Genomic DNA, 12676 nt, shown 5'->3' with positions numbered 1-12676 from the left:
ACAGTAGAGTACATTAGAGTAGAGCACAGTACAGTACAGTAGAGCACAGTACCGTACAGTAGAGTACATTATAGTACATTACAGTAGAGTACAGTACAGTACAGTACAGTATAGTACAATACAGTAGAGTGCAGTAGAGTACAGTACAGTAGAGTGCAGTAGAGTACAGTATAGTACATTACAGTAGAGTACAGTACAGTAGAGTACAGTAGAGTACAGTACAGTATAGTACAGTACAGTAGAGTACAGTAGAGTACAATACAGTATAGTAGAGTGCAGTAGAGTACAGTACAGTAGAGTACAGTAGAGTACAGTACAGTACAGTAGAGTGCAGTAGAGTACAGTACAGTATAGTACAGTACAGTAGAGTACAGTAGAGTACAGTAGAGTATAGTACAGTAGAGTACAGTAGAGTACAGTACAGTATAGTACATTACAGTAGGGTACAGTACAGTAGAGTACAGTACAGTACAGTATAGTACAGTAGAGTACAGTATAGTACAGTACAGTATAGTACAGTACAGTAGAGTACAGTATGGACATCTATGTTTTGGCCAAATAGATGTCAAATAGAGGGCTCTTGGAGGATTATAGAAATATATTTTAAAATAAACAAAACTACTAATTAGATCAGTAGCTTTCAATATAATCATAGGACAACTCAAGATGTTCTGTTTAAATAATAGTGTTACAAAAAAATCCCTAATTTATTTATTTTCTAACATGAGGTTTAGGAGTCAGTGTTGGGACAGCCGCCTCAGTATAAATAGGAATATCAACAATGCCTTAGTACTATATTAATTTAACAACATGTTTGTTATGGCCTTCGATTGAATTAGAACATATTATGATGTAAATAAATGTCCTACGTTTGGAGATTCAACTCTTTATTTTTTTTTATTTTTTGGGGTGGGGGTATCTCTCTGTTCCGTTCTCTCTATGTTGCAAAAATCAAAATGAAGTCTTGAAAGACAAAAATGAGAGTGAAAAGGAACTCACCTATAGCACACAGAACGATCTACCCTCTTACAGCCAAACGCTACGACAATCTTTCTTTGCCTTCTCTTGTCATCGTTAAGACTGGATAAAGTATGCTGTCGGAACAGGTGTAGCAATGTTCTCAAAGCAATCGGGAATCTAAATCATCCCCTTGTTTCAAGCTCTCGCAGACAAATGTATTGCAACAGAAAGCCTGGACATTCAATTGTATGATATTTTTTTTTTAAAGGAACGCCAGTCTTTGACCCGAGCCGGGGAGTTGTTGGGGAGTTGTCGGAGAGTTGTTGGGGAGTTGTCGGGGAGTTGTCGGAGAGTTGTCGGAGAGTTGTCGGGGAGTTGTCGGAGAGTTGTCGGGGAGTTGTCGGGGAGTTGCCGGGGAGTTGCCGGGGAGTTGCCGGAGAGTTGTCGGGGAGTTGTCGGGGAGTTGCCGGGGAGTTGCCGGGGAGTTGCCGGGGAGTTGCCGGGGAGTTGTTGGACGTCAGGCAGAAATGAACACAACCCTTTAAGTATGGTCTGAATGGAGTCTCTCATATACTGGCTGAGCAGACGGAGCAGTTATGCACTGGCCATGTGAACCTAGACGGAAAGGTCATGAACCGGTTATGGCTCCCCAATTAAAACTGCAGGGTTATTCCTCAGTTTACTCCAAAACAACCTATTGTATGTACACAAGGGTGATTCAGTGGCACGTTATCAACCATTTAAATTGCTGTATTTATCTTCTCAGCGTTTTAATTGTTGTTTTAAATGATAGTTTAATGCATTTCAAATAAATAATTTTCTCTAGTCATAACAACAATCAAATGATGGTACGATACAGACAGTCAGTCCGTCTGCGTTGGAATGTAGGCTATCCCTGTGTGGAGGTCTACTGTACTGTAATATTCTGACCTAATGAATCACTGTTCACAAAAAGTCATTCATCTAAACACATTTAACAATGGCACTCTGGACCATGTGTTAAATTTCAACCCTCTCTCCAATGTGAGGTTTTTTCAGAGTCATTCATGTGCACGTAATCCATACGCCGGGACAGAGCTCTGATGTACCGGGGAGAAGCCTAATGCATCTCACCCACAACAATAGAATACACTTTAATGGCATGTCTTACCGCTGGGAAATTTGCTCAAACTTGAACTCTTCTCTCTGTTGCCAGTGGGGTCACTGATAATGGAGGCACACTGGTACACTGTAGAACTGTAGAACTGTAGGTTTATAGACAAAGGCAATTTCTCTATGTGTTATATTGTGACGTCTTAATTTAGGTCTTTTAATTTATACAAAGCTTTATTAGTGCCAAGAAGGTAAAATACGTTAATTCTAAGTCATTTGAGCGAGATAAAGCTTTGTAAATTGATGTAAAAAAAAGTATTTTGTGTTTTACATATGTGGACGGTGGTGGAAAAAGTATTAAATTGTAATACTTGAGTAAAAGTAAAGATACCTTAATAGAAAATGACTCAAGTAAAAGTGAAAGTCACCCAGTAAAATATTACTTGAGTAAAAGTCCAAAAGTATTTTGTTTAAAATATTCTTAATTATCAAAAGTAAATGTAATTGCTCAAATGTACTTAAGTATCAAAAGTAAAAGCAAAAGTATAAACCATTTCAAGTTCCTTTATATTAAGCAAATTAGACCGCACCATATATATATATATATATATATATATATATATATATAAAAAAATTTACGGATAGCCAGGGGCACACTCCAACACTCAGACATAATTTACAAACGAAGCATTTGTGTTTAGTGAGTCCGCCGGATTAGAGGCAGTAGAGATGACCAGGGATGTGTGACTTGGACCATTTTCCTGTCAAAATGTAACAAGTACTTTTGGGTGTCAGGGAAAATGTAACGGAGTAAAAAGTGCATTCCATTTCTTTAGGAATGTAGTTAAGTAAATTAAAAAGTAAAATAAACTAATGATACCACCTAAAAAAACAACTTAAGTAGTTCTTTCAAATATTTTGTACTTAAGTTCTTTACACCACTGGTTGTGGGTTACAAACATCTCGACATAGGTTGGTATGAAAGAAAGCATCTCGTTGGGTCTAATTTGACAAGTTGACAATTTCACGCAGGTGACAATAAGGTGATTAAAGGGAAAGGGATAAAGGATGGTGTGTTGAAAAGGTCTAACCAGGGTGACGGTGTAGGTTAGTTTGTCTTCATTGTTTTCACCGCATGTTTACACCTACCTGCTTGTAATATTTGCTCAAGTCACAGTTTCCTTGACATTTCAGAAGGAGCCTCTGTTATTATAGTTCTTTAGAGTGTTAATGACATAAATTCGAGTCCAAAAGATACTGTACTTTTATTAAACTGTGTAAAATAACATCGTAGGTAAACTGATAGATCTACAAGTCAATTCAACAAAGAGCATCAAATGGAGAGACAATAGATAGAGCAGTCCCCACGAAGCCGTTTTCCCCAGTCGCTCCCCAGGCTCTGCAACTTCCCAACGTGACATGCATTTACCATTACGGCTAGTACAGAGTACCATTACCACAAGTACAGAGCAAATAAACCGTGCGCTGCCATCAATACGCTGAAAGCCAGCTGGCTAGAATGGTCTATGGTACGTTAACTGAGCCTACTGAAGTAAAAAAAACAAAAGGCCTCTGCAAAGTATTACTTCCTCCACTTACTTTAGGCACCGCTGCCCGTAAAATACCCATCTATTATTTACACAACAATCAATAATTCAACTGGTTGAAGATTGACTTTTATTCCACCTCCTTAAACCATGTTTAACACATAAGTCTGTCTGCAGACCACACCACACCACACCACACCACACCAGACTACACCACACCACAGAACACACCACATCAGATCACACCAGACCACACCACACCAGACCAGACCACACCACAGAACACACCACATCAGATCACACCAGACCACACCACACCAGACCAGACCACACCACACCAGACCACACCAGACCACACCACATCAGATCACACCAGACCACACCACACCAGACCAGACCACACCACACCAGACCACACCAGACCACACCACATCAGATCACACCAGACCACACCACACCAGACCAGACCACACCACACCAGATCACACCAGACCACACCACACCAGACCAGACCACACCACACCAGATCACACCAGACCACACCACACCAGACCAGACCACACCACACCAGACCACACCAGACCACACCACACCAGACCACACCAGACCACACCACATCAGATCACACCAGACCACACCAGACCACACCAGACCACACCACACCAGACCAAACCACACCACACCACACCAGACCACACCAGACTACACCACACCACAGAACACACCACATCAGATCACACCAGACCACACCAGACCACACCACACCAGACCAGACTAAACCACACCAGACCACACCAGAACACACCACACCACACCACATCAGACCACACCACACCAGACCACACCACACCACACCACACCAGACCACACCACACCAGACCACACCAGTCCACACCAGACCACACCACACCACACCACACCACACCAGACCACACCACACCACACCAGTCCACACCAGACCACACCAGTCCACACCAGACCACACCACACCACACCACACCAGACCACACCAGACCACACCACACCACACGAGACCAGACTACACCACACCACACCACACCAGACCACACCAGACCACACCAGACCAAACCACACCACACCACACCAGACCACACCAGACTACACCACACCACAGAACACACCACATCAGATCACACCAGACCACACCAGACCACACCACACCAGACCAGACTAAACCACACCAGACCACACCAGAACACACCACACCAAACCACACCACACCAGACCACACCAGACCAGACCACACCACACCACACCACACCAGACCACACCAGACCACACCACACCAGACCACACCACACCACACCAGACCAGACTACACCACACCACAGAACACCAGACCACACCACACCAGAACACACCACACCAGACCACACCACATCAGATCACACCAGACCACACCACACCAGACCAGACTAAACCACACCAGACCACACCAGAACACACCACACAAGACCACATCACATCAGACCACACCACACAACACCAGACCACACCAGACCACAACACACCACACCAGACCACACCAGACCACACCAGACCACACCACACCAGACCACACCACACCAGACCACACCACATCAGACCACACCAGACCAAACCACACCACACCACACCAGACCACACCACACCAGACCACACCAGACCACACCAGACCAGACTACACCACACCACAGAACACCAGACCACACCACACCAGAACACACCACACCAGACCACACCACATCAGATCACACCAGACCACACCACACCAGACCAGACTAAACCACACCAGACCACACCAGAACACACCACACCAGACCACACCACATCAGACCACACCACACAACACCAGACCACACCAGACCACAACACACCACACCAGACCACACCACACCAGACCACACCACACCAGAACACACCACACCAGACCAGAACACACCACACCAGACCACACCAGACCAAACCACACCACACCACACCACACCAGACCACACCAGACCACACCAGACCACACCACACCACACCAGACCACACCAGACCAGACTACACCACACCACAGAACACCAGACCACACCACACCAGAACACACCACACCAGACCACACCACATCAGATCACACCAGACCACACCACACCAGACCAGACTAAACCACACCAGACCACACCAGAACACACCACACCAGACCACACCACATCAGACCACACCACACAACACCAGACCACACCAGACCACAACACACCACACCAGACCACACGAGACCACACCACACCATACCACACGAGACCACACCAGACCACACCAAACCACACCACACCAGACCACACCAAACCACACCACACCAGACCACACCACACCAGACCACACCAGACCACACCAGATCACACCACACCAGACCAGATCACACCAGACCACACCACAGCAGACCAGACCAGTCCACACCAGAACACACCAAACCAAATCACACCAAACCACACCACATCACAGCAGACCAGACCACACCAGACCACACCAGACCACACCACACCACACGAGACCACACCACACAAGACCAGACCAGACCACACCACACCAAACCAGACCACACCACACCAGACCACACCAGACCACATCACAGCAGACCAGACCACACCACACCAAACCACACCAGACCACACCAGACCACACCACACCACACCAGATCACACCACACCAGACCACACCAAACCACACCAGTCCATACCAAACCACACCACACCAGACCACACCACACCAGATCACACCACACCAGATCACACCAAACCACACCACAGCAGACCAGACCACACCAGACCACACCAGTCCACACCAGACCAGATCACACCAAACCACACCACACCAGACCAGACCACATCACATCAGTCCACACCACATCACATCAGTCCACACCAGACCAGACCACACCAAACCATATCAGACCAAACCAGACCACGCCACACCAGACCACACCATACCACACCATACCACACCAGACCCCACCAGAACACACCAGACCACACCACATCACAGCAGACCAGACCACACCAGTCCACACCAGACCAGATCACACCAAACCACACCAGACCACACCACACCACATCACATCAGTCCACACCAGACCACATCAGACCATACCAGACCAGACCACACCAAACCACATCAGACCACACCAGACCACACCACACCAGACCACACCAGAACATACCACACCAGACCCGATCACACCACACCAGAACACACCAGAACACACCACACCAGACCCAATCACACCACACCAGACCATACCAGTCCACACCAAACCACACCAAACCACATCACAGCAGACCAGAACACACCAGAACACACCACACCAGACCAAACCACACCACACCAGACCAGATCACACCAGACCAGATCACACCAGACCAGATCACACCAGATCACACCAAACCACACCAAACCACAGTAGACCAGACCACACCAGTCCACACCAGACCAGATCACACCATACCACACCAGTCCAGACCAGACCACACCAGTCCACACCAGACCAGATCACACCATACCACACCAGTCCAGACCAGACCACACCAGTCCAGACCAGACCATACCACACCAAACTACAACCCACCAGACCACTCCACACCAGACTAGTCCAGACCACACCACACCAGAACACACCAGACCACACCAGACCAGAACACACCACACCATACCACACCAGACCCAATCACACCACACAACACCAGACCAAACCACACAAGACCATACCAGTCCACACCAGACCACACCAAACCAAACCACATCACAGCAGACCAGACCACACCAGAACACACCAGACCACACCAGACCACACCAGACCACACCAGACCAGATCACACCAGACCAGATCACACCAGACCCGACCACACCAGACCACACCAGACCACACCAGATCACACCAAACCACAACATACCACACCAGACCACATCACAGTAGACCAGACCACACCAGACCACACCAGTACAGATCACACCAAACCACACCAGTCCAGACCAGACCACACCAAACTACACCCCACCAGACCACTCCACACCAGACCAGACTAGTACAGACCACACCAGACCAGACTAGTACAGACCACACCAGACCCCACCACACCAGACCACACCAGACATACCATTGTCACCTCACTTCGAGTTCTTAGGAAGCTATACAGTATTTCGTTTTTATGTTTTATTTCTTACATTGTTACCCCAGGAAATCTTAAGTCTTATTACATACAGCCGGGAAGAACTATCGGATATACAGTTGAAGTCGGAAGTTTACATACACCTAGGTTGGAGTCATTAAAATTCGTTTTTCAACCACTCCACAAATGTCTTGTTAACAAACTATAGTTTTGGCAAGTCGGTTAGGACATCTACTTTGTGCATGACACAAGTACATTTTCCAACAATTGTTTACAGACGGATTATTTCACTTATAATTCACTGCATCACAATTCTATTGGGTCAGAAGATCACATACACTAAGTTGACTGTGCCTTTAAACAGCTTGGAAAATTCCAGAAAATGATGGCATGGCTTTAGAAGCTTCTGATAGGCTAATTGAAATAATTTGAGAATTTGAGAAACAGGAAACAATCACCCACAAAACACAATAGAAAACAGGCTACCTAAATATGTCTCCCAATCAGAGATAACGACTGACACCTGCCTCTGATTGAGAACCATACTAGGCCAAACACATAGAAATATAACATACAGAACAAAACATAGCAAAACAACAGAATGCCCACCCCAACTCACACCCTGACCAAACAAAAATAAAGACATAAAAAAGGAACTAAGGTCAGAACGTGACAGATATAGATACTTTTGTACGTGTTTCCTCCAGCATCTTCACAAGGTCCTTTGCTGTTGTTCTGGGATTGATTTGCACTTTTCGCACCAAAGTACGTTCATCTCCAGGAGACAGAACTCGTCTCCAACGAACGCGTTTCCGGAGCGGTATGACGGCTGCGTGGTCCCATGGTGTTAATACTTGCGTACTATTGTTTGTACAGATGAACGCGGTACCTTCAGGCGTTTGGAAATTGCTCCCAAGGATGAAACAGACTTGTGAGGTCTACAATTTTGTTTCTGAGGTCTTGGCTGATTTCTTTTGATTTTCCCATGATGTCAAGCAAAGAGGCATTGAGTTTGAAGGTAGGCCTTGAAATACATCCACAGGTCCACCTCCAATTGACTCAAATTATGTCAATTAGCCTATCAGAAGCTTCTAAAGCCATGACATAATTTTCTGGAATTTTCCAAGCTGTTTAAAGGCACAGTCAACTGAGTGAATGTAAACTTCTGTCTGTAAAAAATTGTTGGAAAATTTACTTGTGTCATGCACAAAGTAGATGTCCTAACCGACTTACCAAACTATAGTTTGTTAGCAAGAAATTTGTGGAGTGGTTGAAAAACTAGTTTTAATGATTCCAACCTAAGTGTTTGTAAACTTCCGACTTCAACTGTATATATTGTATTTTGTACCATCTTTTGCACCTTGCCTATGCCGCTCGGCCATCGCTCATCCATATACTTACATGTACATATTCTCATTCACCCCTTTAGATTTGTGTGTATAAGGTAGTTGTTGTGAAATTGTTAGATTACTTGTTAGATATTACTGCGCTGTCAGAACTAGAAGCAAAAGTATTTCGCTATGCTCGGATTAACATCTGCTAACCATGTGTATGTGACAAATAACATTTGATTTGATTTGACCAGACCACACCAGACCACACCAGACCCGTCTCGATGTCTTTGGTGGTGGTCTACACCAGAGCCTAGTGACACCACCGCCCATCTCCCTTTTTGCCCGTCTCCCATCTCATTCGTTTCTATGTGTTTTCTGCCTTGGGATGCCTGTAACTGTAGTGTTTACTGTAGAGTAACTGTTGTGTGACTGTATTGTGACTGTAGAGTGACTGTAGAGTGACTGTAGAGTGACTGTAGTGTGACTGTAGGAGGGCTGTTGAAACAGGACATTGCTAAGCAGTATGGACTTGGTCCATACTGCTTAGACTGTAGAGTAACTGTAGCGTGACTGTAGTGTAACTGTAGAGTGACTGTAGCGTGACTGTAGTGTGACTGTAGAGTGACTGTAGAGTGACTGTAGTGTGACTGTAGCGTGACTGTAGAGTGACTGTAGTGTGACTGTAGCGTGACTGTAGAGTGGCTGTAGTGTGACTGTAGTGTAACTGTAGAGTGACTGTAGCGTGACTGTAGTGTGACTGTAGAGTGACTGTAGTGTGACTGTAGTGTAACTGTAGAGTGACTGTAGCGTGACTGTAGAGTGACTGTAGTGTGACTGTAGCGTGACTGTAGAGTGGCTGTAGTGTGACTGTAGTGTAACTGTAGAGTGACTGTAGCGTGACTGTAGTGTGACTGTAGAGTGACTGTAGTGTGACTGTAGTGTAACTGTAGAGGGACTGTAGCGTGACTGTAGTGTGACTGTAGAGTGACTGTAGCGTGACTGTAGTGTGACTGTAGAGTGACTGTAGCGTGACTGTAGAGTAACTGTAGTGTGACTGTAGTGTGACTGTAGCGTGACTGTAGAGTGACTGTAGTGTGACTGTAGAGTAACTGTAGCGTGACTGTAGAGTGACTGTAGTGTGACTGTAGAGTGACTGTAGAGTGACTGTAGAGTGACTGTAGCGTGACTGTAGTGTGACTGTAGAGTGACTGTAGCGTGACTGTAGCGTGGCTGTAGCGTGGCTGTAGTGTTGGTGTGGTAGTATACAGTACACCGTAGCCTCCGAATGACACCACCCTCCCTCCTCCTTTTTCACTCCGTTTCAGCCCCTTTAGGTGTCCATTACAGGGTGAAACCTGCTTAGCAATGTCCTGTTTCAACAGCCCTCCAAGGCATCTGCAAACAACTTAAAATAGTACCTCTGCTCAGGGCTGGTACTCAGTTACTTAGCATGGTGTTCAATCACACGGAGAGGGACATGCAAATATTGGTATGGCAATTAAGGCCAATCCTGTTTGCCCTAAAGTAGAAGGGTAACACTATCTCTTCCATTATGAGGCCTGTAAACTCCGGTGCTGCCTGCCTGCCAGGCACTGAGAAGAAGGGGAAGAGGGGGGGGGTTTCAGCCGTTAAAAGGTTTAGGCCTAGTACCTTCTAACAATGACGAGAGAGAGGCTCACTTTCCTCATAGCTCGTCCTTCCTTCGTCGTGTAAATGCATTCGTAATGCGAGGAGATAGAAAGCACCCCCTCCTCCTCCTCTTCCTCCTCCTCCTCCTCCACTCCCCCATCCTGTCTCTCTTGCTCTTTCTTTCCCTTGGGGTCCCCATGGACTCAAATTGGGAGACATTTTAGAGGATACTGCATTACCTTAACAATAACACACAAAAAAAAACTGCCACCTTCCCTCTACATGTGAAACCCAATACTCTCCTATACTATGCTTACCCTCTTTACAGAAAAGACAACATTCCAACAACCTATTGTGGGTCTCTCATCCTGGGGACAGCAGTATCAAATATGAAAGATATTGTTAGCAAATTATTTAGTATATAAAGTATGTGTAGTTTATGCATGTACAGTACCAGTCAACAGTTTGGACACACCTAGTCATTCAAGGGTTTTTCTTTCTTTATTTTTAAACTATTTTCTACATTGTAGAATAATAGTGAAGATATCAACACTATGAAATAACACATATGGAATCATGTAGTAACCAAAATATATTTTATATTTGAGATTCTTCAAAATTGCCACCCTTTGCCTTGACAGCTTTGCACACCCTTGCCATTCTCTCACCCAGTTTCATGAGGTAGTCACCTGGAATGAATTTCAATTAACAGGTGTGCCTTGTTAAAAGTTAATTTGTGGAATGTCTTTCCTTCTTAATGCATTTGAGCCAATCGGATGTGTTGTGACAAGGTAGGGGTGGTATACAGAAGATGGCCCTATTTGGTAAAAGACCAAGTCCATATTATGGCAAGAACAAATCAATTAAGGTAAGAGAAACGAAGCTCCATCATTACATTAAGACATGAAGGTCAGTCAATCCAGAAAATGTCATGAACTTTCAAGTTGCCTCAACGCTGGCGCAAAAACAATGCAGTGCTATGATAAAAGTGAATCTCTTGAGGAACGACACAGGAATAGAAGACCCAGAGTTACCTCTGCTGCAGAGGACAAGTTCATTAGAGTTACCAGTCTCAGAAATTGCAGAGTTCAAGTAACAGACACATCTCAACATCAACTGTTCAGAGGAGACTGCGTGAATCAAGCCTTCATGGTCGAATTGCTGCAAAGAAACCACTACCAAAGGACACCAATAATAAGAAGAGACTTGCTTGGGCCAAGAAACACGAACAACGGAAATTAAACCGGTGGAAATCTGTCCATTGGTCTGATGAGTCCAAATTTGCGATTTTTGGTTTTAACCGCTGTGTCTTTGTGAGATGCAGAGTAGGTGAACGGATGATCTCCGCATGTGTGGTTCCCACCGTGAAGCATGGAGAAGGAGGTGTGATGGAGTGGGGGTGCTTTACTGGCGACACTGTCAGTGATTTATTTGGAATTCAAGGCACACTTAACCATCATCATGGATACCACAGCATTTTGCAGCGATACGCCATCCCATCTGGTTTGGCTTAGTTGGACTATCATTTGTTTTTCAACAGGACAATGACCCAACACACCTCCAGGCTGTGTAAGGGCTACTTGACCAAGAAGGAGAGTGATGGAGTGCTGCATCAGATGACCTGGCCTCTACAAACACCCGACCAGGTGGTTTGGGATGAGTTAGAATAAAGAGTGACGGAAAAGCAGCCAAGAAGTGCTCAGCAAATGTGGGAACTCATTCAAGACTGTTGGAAAAGCATTCAGGGTGAAGCTGGTTGAGATAATGCCAAGCGTGTACAAAGCTGTCATCAAGGCAAAGGGTGGCTGCTTTGAACAATCTCAAATATGTAATACATTTTGATTTGTTTAACACTTTTTTGGTTAGTACATGATTCCATGTGTGTTATTTCATAGTTTTCATGTCGTCACTATTCTACAATATAGAAAATAGTAAAAATAAAGAAAAACCCCTTGGAACAAGTAGG

The 12676-nt window shown here is 45.3% G+C and overlaps 1 protein-coding gene across 1 annotated transcript; it reads left to right on the top strand.

The window, feature by feature from the left end:
• The first annotated feature begins 3571 nt into the window (after positions 1 to 3571).
• LOC139540634 (uncharacterized) lies at positions 3572 to 7762 on the top strand. The gene is made up of 2 exons (XM_071344444.1): positions 3572 to 3581; positions 5970 to 7762. Exons 1-2 carry the CDS (start codon positions 3572 to 3574, stop codon positions 7760 to 7762), a joined length of 1803 nt encoding a protein of 600 aa, XP_071200545.1.
• Positions 7763 to 12676: the final 4914 nt, after the last annotated feature.

This window comes from Salvelinus alpinus, chromosome 16, assembly GCF_045679555.1.
Source record: "Salvelinus alpinus chromosome 16, SLU_Salpinus.1, whole genome shotgun sequence".
NCBI lineage: Eukaryota > Metazoa > Chordata > Actinopteri > Salmoniformes > Salmonidae > Salvelinus > Salvelinus alpinus.
The sequence above is the reverse complement of the archived record's forward strand: the minus strand, read 5'-3'. Positions and strand labels throughout refer to the sequence as shown.